This window comes from Rhododendron vialii, chromosome 2a (genome assembly GCF_030253575.1).
Source record: "Rhododendron vialii isolate Sample 1 chromosome 2a, ASM3025357v1".
NCBI lineage: Eukaryota > Viridiplantae > Streptophyta > Magnoliopsida > Ericales > Ericaceae > Rhododendron > Rhododendron vialii.
Genome location: NC_080558.1, coordinates 4,976,172 through 4,997,027, shown reverse-complemented (window position 1 = coordinate 4,997,027; position 20,856 = coordinate 4,976,172). Strand labels below are relative to the sequence as shown.

Here is a 20,856-nt window from a genome sequence, read left to right as displayed (position 1 = left end):
ACTGAGTGAAAATTTGAGCACTTAATTTTTTTTAAAATGTTTATATATTTTTTAGAATGTTTATATATTAAAAAATATGGTTAAAAAATTAAGTATTTCAATTTTTAATGCGTTTGAACGGGTGTGAAGATCTTTTTATTTTGATCATATTATTTTAAAGAGATATAATCAAATTTTGTCTCTAAGACTCTCATAATTATGTTTTGCTCTATAGGATTGTAAATTGATGGTGAGAATTTTTTTTAACCCAAACGTTGCCGTTTAGGGGCTAGCAGAGCCCAGGGCCAATTAAAATGGCGGAGAGAGGTAATTAAAGGGCCGAGGGAGGGTAAAAGCGGAAAAAGGGCGTGAGACCGGGAGGGGTGTGGTGTCAGGGGGTGGGAAAAGCAATTTACTTATTTTCACACCAAATCCATCAATAAAAAGGGGCGATCTACGCTTGTAGGACTTGTAGAATGAACAATTTTAATTTGGACTCTCTTCTCCTCATCAAAGCCGCTCCCTTTCCAGCCCATCATCATCTCCGTCTCTCGATCAATCGATTAATCTTAGAGGGTTTAGTACGGATCCCTCCAAATTCAATTGCTCTTTGTGTCCTGTTCCGTTTCTTTTTGTCAAACCCTGATTCGAAGAATCGCTCAGTGATTTTCTCACTGTCGGACCAAATTAGGATATGGGTTCTCAAATTCTTTGATTGGGGCCAAATATTCTCTCAATCCCTTGTGTTTTTCTATTTGCCGAAACCGGTAACTGGGTCTATGGCTACGCCTAGTAACGGTGGAGACTCGGACGAGGCTATTCCACAGTCGTTACCGCTGCCCTCGTTCATGGCATCCTGCGCTTTGAGTAACTCAGCGTTGTTGCAGCAGTTTCAGCAGTTGCAGCTGGAGGACATCGTTGACCAGTCGCCGTGCTCGGCGAGTGCCTCAGCGTTGTTGCAGCAGTTGCAGCAGGAGGACATCGTTGACCAGTCGCCGTGCTCCGCGAGTAACTCAGCGTTGTTGCAGCTCTTGTACCAGTCGCCGTGCTCTGCGAGCAACTACGCGTTGTTGCAGCTGGAGCCGGATATGCTATATGGTTACATGAGTGATGCGTCAGATATGAGCGGGCCCACAGATTTTAGCGGGGCAACATCGAGCGGGGCCACATGGTATGATGGAAGTTGTGAATTTAACTTGCCCCCATTCTGGGATGACCCATTCTGGGAAGATGTAGTCCCGCCTGATGAAGTTGAGGAAGTAGAAACTCGGAGAGAGGGAAGAGGGGAAGGTGAAATGGAAGAGGGACACCTGAATTCCGCCGGGTGCTTGAAAAAGGGGAAAAACACATTGGGGTATGATGAAGTTGAGGAAGTAGAAACTCGGAGTGAGGGAAGAGGGGAAGGTGAAATGGAAGAGGGACACCTGAATTCCGCCTGGAGCTTGAAAAAGGGGAAGAGAAAGGTAAGGAGCCCAAGAGGAGAGAGAGGAAACAAGAAAACAACTGGAGCTAGAATTGAAATTTCTTTGGATGATATCTTACAAGTTGAAAAAATGCGTCTTCAAGAAGCTGCTAGGCACCTCAAAGGTACGCATAAATACACTTCAATGAAAACTCAATTTTTTTTCGTTTTTTTTTTCTTTTCCAACTGGATAGAATAAAAGGGCTACCCTGGGAAAGGTTGGTGTTCGCCGTCCTAGCTTAAAAGTAGGAAAATTGGAGACCTCAATTTTAGTTACTATATTTTAAGACTAAACACAAAAATATACAACAAAAAAAAAAGAGAAATAAAAGAGGAAGTGCATGTTATCCCAGTGTACGTACGATCACTACTGAATGAATTTGTATTTGATGCATGACATTCTGTTAGAGCAACTAAATTTTGAAATCTTAGATGGAAAGTTAGAAATAACTAAACGACTCTTACTCTCTTAGTAAGGGAGATCTAGAGACACTAAACTAGTTACTAACTAATGTACTTGTAACGACCGAAGGTCTAAGTCATAACAAAGTGCCGGTGAAACCATTACCAAGGCCATATCATAAATTCAACTTCTCAACGTTATATAATCAGAAGGAACAAGAGTGCGTAACTAGCGGAAGCATATTTTGTGCAATCTAATAAAACGACAACTTACACTGACAAAGGCTAAGGATTCCCAAGCACACCTTAGAGCTGTGCTTAATTATGAGGTTTAGCAAGCTACTTACAATGGTTACAAAATTTAACAAATAATCTGAACACATCTCCTGTCTACAAAATAACCATTAGACCCGACTCCACAAAACAAGTGTCACACCATCAAACTCTTCAATTCCTGAAAGGTGGAGAAAACACATAAGCTAACGCTCGTATGAGTGACCAATACATAATTCACATGCTCTCCATGGACATTAATAAAATATTTCATTGAGATTCGAGTCATAGAAACATATCCTGGATATATAAAGCACATTCCCCATAGTTTGTGGATCTACCGGGCGTCTCCGGTAGTGGATAAGCTTCGACGTCTTAGCATTATCCCTAGTGTTTTATGTGTCACATTGTAGGAATGTCTTTGATAGATAGGAAAATATATCCACCTTTCATTGATTTCCATGGAGTTCAACTCATAGTATAAAATATGTTCAATAGAGTGTTGAATCAAAACCTTGTATAAAATTCATGTAATTTAGGTATAAGTCACTCACCTCAACTCCAAGCTTTCTCACGAACTCCCTATATCAAACAAGCATCAAGAATACATATTAGATACAATTCAAGATATTCCCATCGTATCCTAATGTCTTGATGTCTTAAGTATTATTAACCAAGACTCTATGGTCAAAATATAGAGTTAGATAGCGAGCCTCGAGAAAACAATTACAGAATCTGCAGTTTTGACAACTTCAAACGAATCAAACCAAAAACTGATTGTGCTCAGAAATAATGGTCTATGTGTCTAGTTTCAAAATCAGAAAACGGTGCACATTTTTGATGCTCGTGCTAAAAGATACAGCCGTTTTCCTAACATGTGAAGTGCTGACTGCACAGTGACGAATTTGAGTGCTGTTAGGTTACGAATTTCTATAGAACTCCATACTTCGAGTTATGGTCTGAAATTTTTACCATATATAGAAGACACATGAAGGAAGTCTCAGTAAAAATCTCATAATTTTTGGAGTTTTAGAAGTACCTCAATAAAAATCCCTAAAATCAGTCATATGCAAGATTTTCAATTCTGCAGAATTCTTCAACTAGGCAATCCTTCTGAAATTCATATTAATCCTCAAGAGTTCACCATGAATTCTCCCCAAACTCAATTAACTAGGGTTCCCATGGCCTCTAAACTCCAAACCCTATGTTAAAATATGAAATTAAACATGGAAGTTAAGAGATTAAGGACAAGAAAGCATGTATTTTACCTCCTAGGGCTTCAATCTCTTCTAAGAAAGGTTTTCCCCCAATTTCTTCTTCCTCTACATTTTCCTTCTTCTTTCTTCTTCGTCTTCTTCTTCTTATTCACCGTTCTCTCTCTCTCTCTCTCTCAACGGTGAAGATAGGAACGAAAGAAAAGAACGTCGTGGAACTCCCTTTTGTTTTTTTCAGGCTTGGGAAAATTATTGTGTGTGGTGCAACCACGTGCCATCATATACACCCAGGCTAATTAACAAACAAAATCAATTCTAAAACCACACAATTAACCAGAACTCAACACGTACTCCGATTATAAATTAATTAAGGATCCGGGATATTACAGTACAAAACATGCATGTGGCAGTTTTTTAGTGGATGAGCCTACCCAAGTATTGTAACATGCATTGATGTGGTGTTGCCCTGTGTGCATTTAGTGTAATAGTTTGTAAACTAGTTAGTGTCTATAGCATTGCTGTTGTAAAATACTGGGGCAGGTGAAAATGGTCAGAACATGTGCTCTTACACCGGCCTCAATCTGAATCTCAAAAGGGTTCGACTATTGATATTTCAGTTCCTTCTGACACTCCCCTTGAGCAAGTAGGCTACATGCATGATGTACCAGTGAAATTAGTCGCGGACTCGTCGCAAAGTCCTGGGTACAGGGTAGAGTCATTAGTAAAGGGAAAAGGATAACAAATTGAGAATTGTGGTTACTGAATTTGAATGTTGATATGTTCTGCCATGCATTTGTTTTACACTAAAATATTGTGGGTCTCCAAATTGAAAATGTGGATTGGAGTTGCTTTGGTAGAAAAATAATGATCTTTTGAATTCTTCCTTATTGCAGTTAGTGCATCTACACTGAAGCGTGTTTGTCGAGAGCATGGTATCTGCAGGTGGCCACCTCGCATGGGGAAAAATCATATCAACCAATCTGGCCCCAGTGAATCTCTTTTGGCTGTTGATCAGGAGGGAATCGCACAACAGAGGCCCGATACGCCAAGGTCCGATACGCCAAGGTCCGATACGCCAAGGTCTTCTAACACAAATAGTGTGATTATAAAGGCAAGATATGTGAATGATTGTACAATAAAGTTTCGGCTGTCTAGACCTTGGGTAATGGTAGAGCTAGAGCAACGAGTACAAAAAAGGCTAAAACTCGAGGCTGGAACTTATTACATCAAGTACAAAGATGAAGATAATGATCTGATTATAATAGCTTGCGATGAGGACTTACAAGATTATATATCCAGCTCAATACCGCAAGGCTCCACTTCTATTGAGGTACTTCTGGTGCCAAAGTAGCTGATGATTTTGGCGTTGACCAACTTGAATCTTGGTAATTAAGCATTCCCCCCCTTCCTTTGTGACTTTGTAACAGTGTTTATTACACAGTAGATATGTTTAGACTATCCTGTTCTATTGGATAAGTACTGCATTAAGATTTTCTCAAATGACAAAAGTATTTGTGTTTCTATTGCTATACTTTTTGAAATTCTATACTTCAAATAGCATGTCTTATGTTATGTTCCCTGATCATCGGTCTTGTTTAGCTTTGTTTGTGATACAGAATGGTAATGGAGAAAGGGAGAGGCAACAACAGTTCTGGATTCCTTTTCTTGTAGATTTTTTCACAGTTTGTGGATCCAACTGTAATGCTTGATGTGAGATAAAAAAATTTATGAGTATGGAGTATTTCTGACTTCATTCGAGAGGGAAACAACACAAGAATGGTAAGGGAGAAAGGGGAGGCAACAACAGTTCTGGATACGTTTTCTTGTAATAGAATTTTTCACAGAGTTTGTGGATCCAACCATAATGCTTGATGTTAGAGAAAAAATTTATGAGTATGGAGTATTTCCGACTTCATTCGAGAGGGAAACAACACAAGGACCACAACCTGGTAATGCAGAGGTAAACAAAACTCAGAAAGTCATACAAATAATTGAACAAAACATTGCCAAAAACAAACAAGGGCCCATTTCTTTGATTGGTAATAAGCTCAGATTGGGCTAAAGCTTCAAAACCAAGATTAAGAAGACAGGGTTGCCTCGGCATTCTCATCAGAGGCCGTTGGAACTGTGGATGATCCAATTGAGGCACTATTTGCCACCGGGGGGCTGTACTTTTGAAGTGGCCTGTATTTTTTTTCCATACTGCCTGCTGCTCCACAAACCTTCTTTTACTGTTGAATCAGAGGAGGTGAGTTCCAGACAATAGGATGGAGGAAACAATAGGAAGCAAGCAGCTAAAATTTTTGTAATGGCAATAGTATGTGCGCACCTTAGTCTACCTCTACTTCATTACATGTAATTGGAAGTACACAAATCCTGTTGTTAGCTAAGAACTAGTTTCCACGAAAATGGACACTAGCCAAAATGACTGATCTATTTATTTGTTTCACCAGTTGAGGGAACTGAAAACTAGATTACATTTTGAATGCACATTGTTCAGGAACTCAGGCTCTGTTACCGAGCGCTTCATTTCTACAAAAAGTACTCAAATTTTTTTTACCGAAACAGTGATCTGTTGTCAAGTAAATGGTTTCACATGGCCATGCTTGCATGAGCTTTCTGTTTTCCTTGGAGGACATCACAAAGCAATAATTTTGGCATACCCATTCTTATGAGTTTTCTGTTTTCCTTGGAGAACATCACAAAGCAATAATTTTGGCATACCCATTCTTCGTAGCTTCTACGTACTAGCTCAATCGAGCTCGGTTTTCCTTGTTTCACATATACTTTGACCCTATGTTACTGCAGCGTAACGTTCCGCAACGAGTAATAGGATCGGGAACGTGGTACACCACATGCAAAAGTACTTGCTCATAAAAATTGTTGGATAGGTCTGATCTGGATCAAATTTATAGCAAGCAAAACATTATTATAGATCAGAAGAATTGCAACTATTCCTTTTCTTAGACTTGAACCCAGAAAAAGAAATCCATACAGATACCGCAGCTTCAGTTTTCTCATTAAAACATGATCAGTTCCAGTTAATAGACTTGTCAGAAGTTTTCCAGTGATTCATCCTAACTTGGAAGAAAAATGCACAGGCATGAAAAGGCAGTAGAAATTTATATCTTAAGACGGACGGAGAGGAAGGGAAAATGAGATCAAATTTTCTGAAAAACAATTTGATGGGCTAGATTGCTGTACAGATTTGGGGTTCTGAAGCCAAAGTAGTAACGTGGGGAAGCTACAATACCAATTCATAAACTGAGTAAGGTATACATGCTTGAATCACCCTCTGTAGTAGTTATTTGAAAGTCTTACGCTTTCTCAAAAAAAATGGAATACAGTCTTTACGTCATAGTTTGCTCTGAGAGATATCCCATTGGGATGATGTTCTTTTCACTCTTAAACTTTTAGGCGTGGCTGGCAGCAACAATGCTGAGATCGTATTGCATGCCATTTTCAGGATTATGTTTGTCGGGTTTGTGTGAGTGTGTGTATGATCCATGAATTTGTAGCATCGCTTCTGAACACCTTTCTGCAAGTGCATGTCATCAACTCATCCACAAGAATGTGACAAAAATGACAAAAAGCAAGGGATGAAAGTAATAAGTACCTGGAATTTAGTGCATTCGGACCATCCAAAAGTATTGTCGACGAATGACCCAGATTTAAAAGGGTGTTTAAAAAAAAGGGTAAACTATAGTTAACCCCCTCTAACTAAGCCTTGCATGCACTTTGCCCCCTCTAACTTCTTTTTTTGGCACGCAACCCCCTCTAACTAACTAAAATTCAAACGGTCATAACTTCAAACGGTCATAACTTCTTCGTCCGAAATCGAAAACATGCAAATTGTATATCAATTTCGAGGTCTTGAAGTCAGCTTTCTAATGACACCAAAATCACATCACGATTCAAAGCACACAGAAAGTTATGATCAAAAGAGTAAGGGCTGGTAGACAGAAAGACCGTTTTGATCATAACTTTCTGTATGTTTTGAATCGTGATATTATTTTGGTGTCATTAGAAAGCTGACTTCAAGACATCGAAATCGATATACAATTTGCATGTTTTCAATTTCAGACAAAAAAGTTATGACCGTTTGAATTTCAGTTAGTTAGAGGGGGTTGAGTGTTAAAACAAAAAGTTAAAGGGGGCAAAGTGCACGTGAAGCTTAGTTAGAGGGGGTTAACTGTAGTTTACCCTAAAAAAAAACACAAAAACATTCTCTTTAAATGTAGGACGTTCAAAACATTTTTGAACGATTCGGATACATCAACTTAACCAAACTGATCGGTAACCAAATTAACCATATCCGACCCCACTAATAAGAGGCATGTGATGACAGTAGTGGTGGTGGTAAATGCATGACCCCACTAGTCAGACTTTTTCTCTCCAACCCTGTTGAAAAATTGGACGTATAGAGCAAGTTGGGTATCTTTTATTTTCTGTTTACTCAAGGTGCATAGATAAGCTTACGCACACTCCGTGTAAAAAGCGCGTAAGAAGTTACTCTAGAAGACTAGTCTTTTGCCACTGTCAGCAAGGTTTATTTAAAGAAATTGATATTCGTGCTTTTAAAATTACTGATAGCGCTACTTCATAGCGCTACTTCACCCAACACCCATTTACTGCTCCCTTTACAACGTAGATGAATCTCACGGCCCCGGGCCCCCCCCCCCCCCCCCCCCCCCCGCGGAGGATTCTCGACGACTTTTCCCCCCCTTTCAACGGAGTACACCTCCGACTTTCCCCCCCCTTTCAACGGAGTACACACCTACACTAAATTTTTATCTATCTCCTAGGGTTGTGTTTTTTTGAACCTTTTGATCCTTTGGGAAGTTCAAAAAACCGAACCAATTGTGAATTAGTTAGTAAGAATCAAAGAAGAAAAGAAAGGCAAGGAAATATCCTCCCACTTGGCTTTAGTAAACATCACATCACTCCCACTTCACTTTTGAAAAGTAGTCGCATGGCAGGAGTAGTGCTCCAGTAGAAAAGTGGTGTGATTATTGAATAGATATTGGGTAGGTGAGCAGTAAATTTCTTTACGACTTACGAATGCCGATATCAATTTCTGCGAAGTGCAAAAGACAAAACAGCATTAGTTAAACAAAATTATAAAAAAATATTGTGATATACAAATTGTAGATGCATACAATCTAGTGCATTCTTGTCCATTAATTCCAAAAGGTAAACTATTAATCCCAGGCACAGAGTTTTTTTGACCAAAATAGCCTTATAGTTTTTGTAAATGTAAACAATCTTAGGAGGAGGATGATTATTGAATGTGGTAATTTTTTAGTTAACTCATTTTTACTCTTTACGCTTTTTAGTTGAAATAGTAATGTGATTCTAAATAAAGATTGAAATATGGGTAGGGCGATCGGCTCGTCCGCCACTTAGTAATTTATAGGGTCGACTGATGCCATGGGAAATTTGATTGGCTGTTATTTTGAACCGATTAGGAAAAAATACTGACCCAAGCCCACAGGGAAAGAAAGCACGGGGTAATTTCCTTAACCTAAAGTACACGCTAGGACAGATTATTCTTCAACCTCTTGAAGCTGTTTGAACTTTGAACTTATAGCATTGTGACTCTTTGAACTCTCTCTTCTCTATGCGTAAATGTACAGCTAGAAAAAGAGTAGCAGCCAATCCCCAATGTAGTTATCAAGTAGTCTCAAAGGGATTGAAATGTCCAATCCGGTTTATTTGTTTATTTTTTCCCGATTTATTTTGGTGATAGGAATTGTTTATTCTTTAGAAATCATTAATTGAAAATATTCATCACGTCAAAAATCATATTTGATCATATGCTGTTTGATATGCTATTGGAACACATTGTATATTGCAGAAAATTGAAAAGTGAAGTTTGAAAACTTGGATCGGAACACATTTTCCGCAATATAGATGTACCCTAAAAGCATATTAGACGGCATGTGATCAAACGGTTTTTACGTGACTAATGTTCTTGTCAAAAAGAAAAAATTAAGTGCTCTAATTTTCAATCCGTTTGAATTGGTGTGAAGATCTTATTTCTTTGATCATTTAATCCTAAAGGATCATAATTAATTTTTGGCTCTAAGGCTCTCGTTAGTTAGTCCTAAGAGATATTTGGTTCTACTACATTCTTAGGACTAATTAACGAGAGTTCTAAAGTCAAAAATTAATTATGTCTCTTTAGGATAAAATGATCATAGAAATAAGATCTTTGCACCGCTTCAAAAATTAGAACACTCAATTTTTTAACCATATTTTTTAACACACTACTTTACCACTCTCTCGTTCGTTTTTCCTTACCAAAGTCGCTTGGGCTTTCTCGCCCTGTCATCTCTGTCTCTCGATCCATCCATTGCTTGATTATAATCTTAGAGGTCTAGGATTCAACACCTAGATTCAAAGAATTTGTTTCGTACAGAATTAGGATCTGCATCCCCAAATTTTTAATCTTTTGTTTTTTTTGCAGGTTGACATAGGTCAACCTCACTTGTCATTTGTGTCCAAGGATGGATGCATAATTTTAATGTTGGGTAGGTGAGCAATATAGTTCTTTACAACTTACGAATGCTGATATCAATTTCTGGAAAGTGCATATGACAAAACAGCATTAGTTAAATTATGTTACTCCCTCCGTCTCTTTTTTATAGTTTTGTATTTTATTTTGGGCTGTCCCTTAATAAGTGTCCATTTTGTAAAGTTAGTAGGTAAAAATTGGTGCATTGTCTATTTTATTCCTAAAAGTAGATTTCTTTTTGAAAAGTAAGTGAGTAAAAGTGTAATGATGATGGGTAAGTAGGGAAAGTGGAGGAAAAAGTTGATGTGAAAAGTATAATGATGATATTTTTTTAATAAGTTGGAATTACGAAGCATGACACTTAAAAATGGACGGAGGGAGTATAAATTGTCGATCAACCTAGGTAATCATAAACATGTGTAAGTACAATCTACCAATTTGCAGATGGTGTTCTATACGTTTGATAAGCCTCATACATACAGAGGGGATCTGGAAATTGCGATTACCAATTGGGTTTGATTTTCATAACCTCTCACAAAATTGCTACTAGAGTGATGGCCGCAAACACTACGTGCGTGCACATTTTTTTTTTTAATTTTTTGGATGGCGGAATGTACATATTTAGGATGGTTGTGGATGGTGGAGTAGTGATTTTGGTAAGGTGGTTTTTCAAGATTACTCTATTTATATGAGATTAAATTTAGTCCGAATGAGCTGGAAAGAAAGGGGTTTCCGCAAGCACCCCTCGTGCATTTTTTTGCATGGATATAATTTTTTACGGGCCCGACAAGATGCACAGTTTGGATTACGTACCCCAAAAAATGCGTGAATGGGGCCAACGAGGGGTGGTGGAAAACCCCACTTTTCCGGCTCATCCGGACAGAATTTTCACTCTTACTATATTGCTCATAATAGTTATTTGATGACATATTAAAAGTGGTTCTAAAAACTTGAATTTTGGACAACAATCGGGAAAAATATTGTTGTGACGGAATTTATCGAATTTTTTTCAAACTACAAGTCTTTGCCCTTTATGTATTAGAATAGATTTTGTCGTCATCCCTTACCATATGTACATGTCTAACTCATCAAATGGCTAGTGTAATTCGGAGGGTTGGGTGGGACAACTGGTTCGGTCTATGTAACATAACTCGTTCCTATATAAAAATAAATAAGGAAGTGAAGAATTTTTTCTTATTACTAGAGTCGGCCGTGGTCGTTGTATGGTATATGATCTAGTAATTAAAAAAGTTTGAAAGAAAATATATTGCATATGTGATCATGTTTGAAGATCATGATTAAAAATATATGTAGTGCTATATGATCTAATCAATTTTAATGGAATATATTCTGTGTGGACCACCATGTTCAAATTAACTTCAAAGATCGTGATTTAAAGCACATGTAATCTTCATCCCCAATATCCATTTAGTGTCTTCGGTTGTGTCTATTATTGACATTTATAGTGAACAAACGAATATAAAATGTTTTTATATATATGTTTGATGCCAAATTATCACAAACATTGAAGAAAATGCCTTAATCCGGAACACTCCCACATCTATTGCGCAGTATATCGTTGCCCATGTTTTCTTATACATTATGTATAGGAAGTACAGTGTTTTATTCAACTCCAATAAAGGAAAATATTTTATTTTTATTGAAAGTGGGGAATTGTTGAAACTTTTTAATAAAAAAGAAATTGGTGTCATCAATATCATTAATTGAGCGTTACAAAACTTATTATATACTACAACCATATCTGTAAACAAAAAGTGAATCGTGGATTTATTATTCCCTTGATATTATTACCATTAAGGAGAATTAATAAAATTACCTCTATATATTGGGGTTTGTGGCAAGGTGGAAAACGTGAAATATAGAGGAAGAGAAGAGAGTAAGAGAGGTCTAGAGATTATATCTCAAATCAATATAATGAGAGCAAGTGTCTTTGAATAATCTTATTTACTATTTTGTTTTTATAGTTTTGGACAACTTGGTTCGTGACTCGTTCAAATCTTTCGGTGATCACGAATATCGGATAAGAAAAACTTGTGAGTGTTTGGGTTGAATTTTGTGGCTAGTATACGATCTGGTTGTACATATTTTCACGAGGGGAGGAATATTAGTTTTAAGACATTTCCTTACACTCCTCTCTATCTCATAGGTTAGTACTTTTGCTTGTGACATTTTCATGTTTATGTGTTTATTTTTTTTGAACAGCATGTTTATGTGTTTATCACCACATTCTTGACCCTTTCATACACCATAGAGATCTCTGATTTGAATTTTTGAGATACAAATGGAGAGGAAAGAAAGAAAATTATTAAGCAGTGTCGGCACTCTTCATTTAATTAATTTTGAAAGAAATTATTGAAAATGTGATAAAGTTGAAAGATCTTGAATATATGGAATGCTATTTGATCTACTGGTTAACAAAAGTTTAAATGTGATGATAAAAAAAAAAAAAAAAAACAAAGTTTAAATGTAATTTTTGAAGAGACGAACGTGTTGAAAGATAATTAATGACTCGAAACTATATGTACTACTATTTTTGACCTAGTATGTACCCTCACTTTCTATCACTAATTCACTATCTTCATCCACTGTCTCTAATCTTGACATTTGAAAAAAAAAAAAGAAAGTGAAATATAAGATTCCGTTTACAAATAGATATTGTTTGGCATCAAATTACTACAAACATTAACCCGAAGGCTTTGCTCCTTTCTAAGTTCTCATGTTTGAAACTTTTCAGGTGTTATCAACGGGAACAACTAGAGATTTACCCGCTCATTAAGTTCATGACCTCGAGATTAGTCGAGGTACCCGTAAGCTGGCCCGAATACATGGTTATCAAAAAATTACCATGAACATCGATGAAGATGCCATTTACGTATTCTTTGTGGTATAATTGCAGTATTTGTTAATGCACAACATCGTTGATATATATGCATCATCTCTGCATGTTAATAACGCCAACTTCATTAAATGGCTTTTACACCTCATCGAGGGCTTAACTGTGGGTTCACCAAAAGTTTGTTTGATCATTGATTTTAAGATCATGGGCAATACTGGCTCTGAGGAAAGGTGCCTTGGCCCTCAAAGATTTTTTAAGAACATAGATCCTAAAAAAATTGTGTAGAACTTCCTCCATTCCAAAATAATCATCCAGATTTCACTATTTGAACTTCATAAAAAATGTTTATGTATTTTAATGAATTTTTTTTTAAGTAGTATGGATCAGGTTCGGTAAATTTCACTTAGTTCAACTAGACGAAGCTTTTAAAATTAGGGAAAACAATATAAATTGTAACTTCTGTGCCATGCGTCCCATTTTCTCCCAGGGTTGTGCTTTTTTGAATCTTTTGATCCTTTGGGGAAGTTCAAAAGACCAAACCAATTGTGAATCAAGAATCAAAGTAGGCTAGAAAGTAGAAAGGCAAGGAAACTTCCTCCCACTTCGCTTTAGAAGTTAAACATCCTCCCTCCCACCTCACTTTTGAAAAGTAGGAGCTAGATGTACGAGAAAAGTGGTGTGAATCCTCAATTCTTTTCACACCAAACCCATCAATAAAAGGGAGTGATATAAGGACAGTTTATCGGACGGACGAGGTTTTTGGTGGACAAGAAACAAGGGTGATAAGACGTGGATATGTTATGAGTGAGATTAGGTAAAAGGAAAGATTGGCTTATTCTAGATTTGAGTAGTAGGTGTTATGGGTGGATAAGAGTGATTAGTGTATAAATTTACTTAATTGTCCTCGTTAAATAATTACATTGTGAATACAAAAAAGGTTTAAGGGTCAATTTAGTCTTTCTCCCTACCCGTATAAGCTTATCCTGAAGTGAGGGTGGGATTAGCTAAGACCCATCCAAAGGCATAAGCTCTCCCCTTCTCCCTTATCCCCCTGACAAACACCATCTCCCTTATACCTCTCCCTCCCTTATCCCCTCCCTCTCTTGTCCTTTTTCTTAACACCCCCAACAAACAAGCCCAGGGTCTAGGACTACTTTTTTTTAATTTGTGCGAAGAGGGTATAACTCTCATTAGTTATCCAAATTTCTTAAAATTATACCATTGAAAAGATACAGATGATTTCTTTAAAATAAGTCTAAGATTAAAGAAATAAGTTAAATTAAATAATATATTTAGATAAGTGGTTGGAGGGAAGATATTGGGAAAAAACTTTGGAAGGAATTTTAGATATGAAAATGAAGATTTGTGAATAGAGTGAGAACTGATGTGAAATTTTAATGTACTCGCAAGCGCACGAATCGTATTGTAATATAGTATGGCGAGAGCGAGTACACTAAAATTTCACATCAAGTTTTTGGCGCCGTTGCCGGGGACTTAATATTTTTTTTTTAGGAAATCTAGATATTTGAATTGATTTCACTCTTCTACTAGTTTAGTTAGCATAAAAATTTTTTTTTTTCATCACGTGCATTTGCTATACCGTGAATCTCTGATTAGAAGTAATTATTATTATTATTATTATTTTTTGTCGCTAAGTATTTATTTTTTGGTTGCTGTTTCTTTATTAGTCACACAGTAGAGCTGCTTTTAATTTGTTTTTATCGGCGGAGATTTCCAAGTTGGCTACAAGTGCTTGATTGAAATAATTTTTGGGAACCACTGCCATCTCCGTGCACCCAGTGTGGTTGGAGTTAGAAGCAACCAATTGAAGGTTAGTAGAATTTACTTTACTATTATTATTTATTGTTTTCTTATTAACGTGTTGGTGAGTCAGTGTTTGCCGGAAAAAAAAAAAAAAAAAAGAGTCACTCTTAGCATTAGATACTTCTGCTCTGCCGCATTTATTATTATTTTTATTCTTTCAGTTTATTCCTCTTATTTGCTTTCATTCGAAAGTTTATGTTTGGTTGCCGTTCGAAAAAATTAGAATTAATACCTCTTGATCCGGAAATTGAGAGAACCTTTAGACGCAGTTTAAATATTCAAAGAGTGGGACATAATCAATTAAAAATGGCGGAAGTTGCAGAAGATACAAAACCTTTAAGAGAGTTGTTCTCACCTGTAACCACCAATCCTCCTTCTTGTATTGTGTTACCCACGACAAATGCGACACATTTTGAGCTGAAACATCACATAATACAACTTCTTCCTCAATTTCATGGGATTGAACGAGAGGATCCATACATGCATGTTAAAGACTTTCTTGAAATTTGTGCTACCTTTAGGTTTCAAAATTTTTCTGAGGAGTCTGTTAAATTGCGCCTTTTTCCCTTCTCACTGAAAGATAAAGCAAAGGCATGGTTAAATTCTCTACCCTCTGGCTCAATCACTTCATGGGACATCCTCGTTAAAAAGTTTCTTTCAAAATTCTTTTCAATGTCAAGAACAACTACTCTAAGGAGGGAGATTACTGATTTTTGTCAAGAAGAACATGAAAAATTTTATGAGAGTTGGGAGAGATTTAAAGATCTTATTTTAAAGTGCCCCCCTCATGGTTTTGAAACATGGAGACTAGTTCAATTTTTTTATAATGGTTTAACTCAGTCTAACCGCAATATGCTTGAGTCAATGAACGGGGGTGGTTTTCTAAATCTTAGGGGCGATGCAGCTTATGAATTTCTTGAAAATTTTTCTGAGAGCTCTCAACAGTGGGATTTTACTTCTCATAGAGACAAACAATCTTCTACATCTAAGAGAGGGGGAGTATATGAAGTGAAAGAGGATTCAGATGCGAGAGTAAAGTTAGATAATCTTACTCGAAAGGTTGAGGCATTAGTTTTAAGTAAAACTATGGAGTCAGCCAATCAAGTTCAAAGTGAGGTGTGTTCTCTTTGCAGTAGTCATGTGCATACAACACAAACATGTCCTTCCATTATTGGATACTCTGACAGCTATGTTGAACAAGCGAACGCGCTCAATAATTATGGAAAATCATTTGCTAGTCCTTTTTCGGAAACATACAACCAAAATTGGCGAAATCATCCAAACTTTTCATGGCGTCAGAACCAACCTTCTACAAATATAGGTGGGCAACCTTTTCATTCACAAAATCAATCTCCCCCAGGTTTTCGTCCTCCTACACAATCATACCCTCCTCAATCTCAACCATTTTATGCTCCAACTCCCGTGTCTCAACCGAACTTCCAGTCTGTTGCACCACAGCAACAATCATCCTTAGAGGACACCCTTAAAGCAATCATGGCTAAAATTGAAAAAAATGATGCTAAAATTGAAAATTCAACTCACTTGCACGCTCAAGCCATTGCTAAACTTGAAAATCAAATGGGTCAATTAGCTAGTCAACTTGCAGAGAGAGAGAAAGGGAAGTTTCAGAGTCAAACTCTAGTGAATCCAAAAGGGCAATTTTCTATAGGCACCACCTCTACTCCTTCAAACGAGCAACACCATGTTCAATCAATCATTACCCTTAGATCCGGGAAAGAAGTTGATAATAAAGTTAGTATGCCAACAGAGGAATTAGTTGAAGCTGAAAAAGAAGAAAATCATGTTGATCCTACTAAAGTTCAAGAGTCTATTTCTCCACCACTTGTAATAGAGCCACCTGTTAGGAACTTTGTCCCTAAAGCTCCTTATCCTCATAGACTAGTAGCTCCTAAGAAAGGCGCACAATTTGGAGACATTCTAGAAGTGTTTAAGCAAGTACAAATCAATATTCCATTTTTAGATGCCATTCAACAAGTGCCCTCGTACGCTAAATTTTTGAAAGATCTAGTCACTATAAAAAGGAAGACAAATGTTCCAAAGAAGGCGTTTTTAACTGAACAGGTTAGCTCCATTATCCAATGCAAAATTCCAATAAAATACAAAGACCCTGGTTGTCCAACAATTTCTTGCATAATAGGTAACCATCATATCGATCAGGCTTTGTTAGATTTGGGGGTGAGCGTCAATTTATTACCTTACTCAGTGTACTCACAATTAGGGTTAGGAGAGTTAAAACCCACACAAGTAACACTCCAATTAGCTGATAGATCTGTCAAAATTCCTAGAGGAGTCATTGAGGATGTTCTAATTAAGGTTGACAAATTCTATTTTCCTGTGGACTTCATAGTCCTTGACACTCAGCCTGTCCAAAACTCTAATGGGCAAATTCCTGTTATTTTAGGGCGTCCCTTCTTGGCCACATCTAATGCTTTAATCAATTGTAGAAATGGCGTGATGAAATTATCATTTGGTAATATGACTGTTGAGCTAAATATTTTTAATACAAGCAAGCAACCACTAGATGAAGATGAGGTTAGTGCAGTTTGTATGATAGACACTTTGATTGAAAATACTTTTGTTCAGTCAAGTTTTGAGGATCCCTTAGAAGCTTGCCTAGCACATTTTGGGTGTGAATTTGACATAGATGAATCAATTGAGCAGGTTAATGCATTATTAGACAATGCCCCGTTAATGAGCATCGATGAATGGCAACCAAAAGTGAACCCTCTTTCACTGTCTACATCACCAGCACTTCCATCTATAGTGGAGCCACCTAAGTTAGAACTCAAACCTTTGCCAAACACTCTCAAATACAAATTCCTTGGCCTTTGTGAGTCTTTACCAGTAATCATAGCTTCTGATTTAGATGATACACAAGAACAAAAATTGTTGAATGTCCTAAAAGAGCACAAGGAAGCAATAGGGTGGTCCATAAATGATATCAAGGGAGTTAGTCCTTCATTGGTCATGCATAGAATCCATTTAGAGGAAAATGCTAAAACTTCACGTGAGCCACAAAGGCGTCTAAATCCTGCAATGCAAGAAGTAGTTAGAGCAGAAATTCTTAAGCTTTTAGATGCTGGCATTATTTATCCAATATCTGATAGCAGTTGGGTGAGTCCTGTTCAAGTTGTTCCTAAGAAATCGGGTGTGACGGTAGTAAAAAATGAAGATAATGAATTAGTTCCCACTCGTGTTCAAACAGGATGGCGTGTTTGTATAGACTATCGAAAATTAAATTCCATGACACGAAAAGATCATTTTCCTTTACCGTTTATTGACCAAATGTTAGAAAGGTTAGCTGGACATGAGTATTATTGCTTTCTCGATGGTTATTCTGGTTATAATCAAATTCCCATCGCACCGGAAGACCAAGAAAAGACTACGTTCACATGCCCTTATGGTACTTTTGCGTACCGCCGCATGCCATTTGGACTATGCAATGCACCAGCCACCTTTCAGCGATGCATGGTTAGTATTTTTTCTGACATGGTAGAACGTTTTTTGGAAGTGTTTATGGATGATTTTTCAGTTTTTGGATCTTCTTTTGATGAATGCTTACACCATTTGACCCTAGTGTTAGTGCGATGTAAAGAAAAAAGTCTTGTGCTTAATTGGGAAAAATGTCACTTTATGGTTAAGCAAGGAATTGTATTAGGGCATATTATCTCGCATAAAGGTATTGAAGTGGATAAAGCTAAAATTGATTTGATATCTAACCTTCCACCCCCACGTACTGTAAAGGAGATTAGATCATTTTTAGGTCATGCGGGCTTTTATAGGAGGTTCATTAAAGACTTTAGTAAAATTGCTAAACCTCTATGTAATTTGTTGGCCAAAGATGCCCCGTTTGTGTTCAACAAGGAGTGCCTTCTTGCTTTTGAGAGATTAAAAAGTGAGTTGACCTCCGCCCCTATAATTCGACCACCCGATTGGAATGTCCCTTTTGAAATTATGTGTGATGCCTCTGATTACGCGGTAGGCGCTGTTTTAGGACAACGTGTCGATAAGCTCCCTCATGTAATTTATTATGCTAGTAAGATGTTAAATGATGCACAATTAAACTATTCCACTACAGAAAAGGAGTTACTAGCAGTTGTTTTTGCACTTGATAAGTTTAGAGCTTATTTATTGGGTTCTAAGGTCGTAGTCTATTCAGATCATGCTGCATTGAAGTATCTGTTGTCTAAAAAAGATGCTAAATCTAGATTAATTCGATGGGTTTTGTTACTGCAAGAATTTGACATTGAGATTCGAGATAAAAAAGGCTCTGAGAATGTGGTGGCTGACCATCTGTCTAGATTAATTGTAGAGTTCACCGAGGATTCATTGCCCATCTCTGAAACTTTTCCTGATGAACAACTGATGCATGTGTCTCAATTATCTTCACCTTGGTTTGCAGATATTGTAAATTATCTTGTAACTGGAGAGATACCTTTGAATTGGCCCAAGCATGATAAATCTAAATTTTTATCCAAGGTTAAGTACTTCTTTTGGGATGATCCATACTTGTTTAAATATTGCCCAGACCAAATTATTAGAAGGTGCATTCCTGAAAGTGACCAACGTAGTGTCATTTCTTTTTGTCATGATTATGCATGTGGAGGCCATTTTAGTGCTAAAAAGACGGCTGCAAAAATTTTACAGTGTGGATTTTATTGGCCTTCTATTTTTCAAAATTCGCATGCATACTGTATAGCTTGTGAGCGTTGTCAAAAGTTAGGTCGTATTACAAGGAGAAATATGATGCCTCTTAACCCAATTTTGATTGTAGAGATATTTGATGTATGGGGCATTGATTTTATGGGTCAATTCCCTAATTCCTTTGGTAATTTATATATCCTTGTCGCTGTTGATTATGTTTCTAAGTGGGTTGAGGCCATTGCATGTAAAACTAATGATCACAAAGTGGTGGTCCAATTTTTGAACGATAATGTGTTTGCTCGTTTTGGGACACCACGTGCTATTATTAGCGATGGCGGTAAGCATTTTTGCAATCGAGTATTTGAGCATTTAATGAAAATATATATCATAACGCATAAAGTTGCAACTGCTTGTCACCCCCAGACTAGTGGTCAAGTTGAGATATCTAATAGGGAGATTAAAAATATACTTGAAAAAACAGTGAACCCTAATAGGAAAGATTGGTCTTTACGCCTTAATGACGCATTATGGGCTTACCGTACGGCATTTAAAACTCCCATTGGAATGTCTCCTTACCGACTTGTCTATGGCAAGGCATGTCACTTACCTGTAGAACTAGAACACAAGGCATATTGGGCTACCAAAAAACTCAATTTTGATCTTGACAAGGCAGGTGTTCGCAGAAAGCTTCAACTTCTTGAGCTAGAGGAAATTCGGGATGATGCTTACGACTGTGCCAAATCATACAAAGACCGTATGAAAAGGGTTCATGATCAAAACATTTTAAGAAAATCTTTCACTTCTGGTCAAAAAGTCCTTCTTTATAATTCTCGTTTGCATTTATTCCCAGGCAAACTTCGTTCTCGATGGTCTGGCCCTTTTATCGTTCGTACTAGGTATCCGCATGGGGCAGTTGAAATTGAGAATCCTAAAGATGGTTCCGTGTCCAAAGTGAACGGGCAGCGGTTGAAACCGTTTATAGAATTGATAAGTCCGGAAGTAGAGGAAATCCTTTTGGAGGATCCTGTTTATCAAGATTGACCATTTAGTCTGCGCAACTTTAGTCATCTTTGTATGCTACTGTATAGTACTCGATTATAGTAATATTTTATCTTCTCTTATTATTATTTTTTTATTATTCAATATTTGTAGGCATTCTTTTCTTTTCTTGTGTTCCCATAATTTCTTTTGCAGGAGTCACATAGTCCAGTCTTATTGCGCTTATTGCGCTTATCAGGTGTATCCTATCCTCTCTCACTTTTATGTTACAGTCTATTTTGTAAGCGCTTGCATTCATGACATTGAGGACACTGTCACATTTAGGTTTGGGGGAGGGTTCACTTATTATTTATGTCTGTTTTGTGCATAGACTCCATAGTTTTTTTTTTCTCTAATAAAAAAACGGAAAAATAAAGTAAAAGTTGAAAAAAAATTATTGATGCTTGATTTTGACTTCCGATGATGTCGTTGGTTTTCCATTAGTGCTAGTTTGATTATTGCCCAAGTTGGAGTCTTGATATGAATTCATTGATAGAGTTAAGCTTGTGAACATAGGCATTGATGAGAGGCACCTACCTGGTTCGTATCACCTATGTTTGGATAGCGATTAATCACTTGTGTACATGCCTTTGCACAAGCACTATCACACTTAGATTTGAAATTG

General features: G+C 37.1%; 2 protein-coding genes and 1 non-coding gene across 4 annotated transcripts; 2 read left to right on the top strand and 1 right to left on the bottom strand.

Moving 5' to 3' along the window:
- The first annotated feature begins 427 nt into the window (after nt 1–427).
- On the top strand, nt 428–4,851 carry LOC131315529 (uncharacterized). Of its 2 annotated transcripts, XM_058344638.1 has the most exons (3): nt 428–1,566; nt 4,224–4,380; nt 4,411–4,851. In XM_058344638.1, the coding sequence occupies exons 1-3, from the start codon at nt 456–458 to the stop codon at nt 4,679–4,681; spliced, it is 1,539 nt and encodes a 512-aa protein (XP_058200621.1). In that variant the 5' UTR covers nt 428–455; the 3' UTR covers nt 4,682–4,851. The 2 variants fall into 2 exon arrangements, with proteins under 2 accessions (XP_058200621.1, XP_058200620.1); XM_058344637.1 differs by having other exon boundaries at nt 4,224–4,851.
- A 9,983-nt stretch (nt 4,852–14,834) lies between these two features.
- On the top strand, nt 14,835–20,234 carry LOC131316987 (uncharacterized). Its single transcript, XM_058346569.1, has 4 exons — nt 14,835–16,304; nt 16,482–16,610; nt 17,538–19,121; nt 19,617–20,234. The coding sequence occupies exons 1-4, from the start codon at nt 14,835–14,837 to the stop codon at nt 20,232–20,234; spliced, it is 3,801 nt and encodes a 1,266-aa protein (XP_058202552.1).
- Nucleotides 15,216–15,322, bottom strand: LOC131318265 (small nucleolar RNA R71). Its single transcript, XR_009197594.1, has one exon. It is a non-coding gene; the product is annotated as a small nucleolar RNA R71 (small nucleolar RNA).
- Nucleotides 20,235–20,856: the final 622 nt, after the last annotated feature.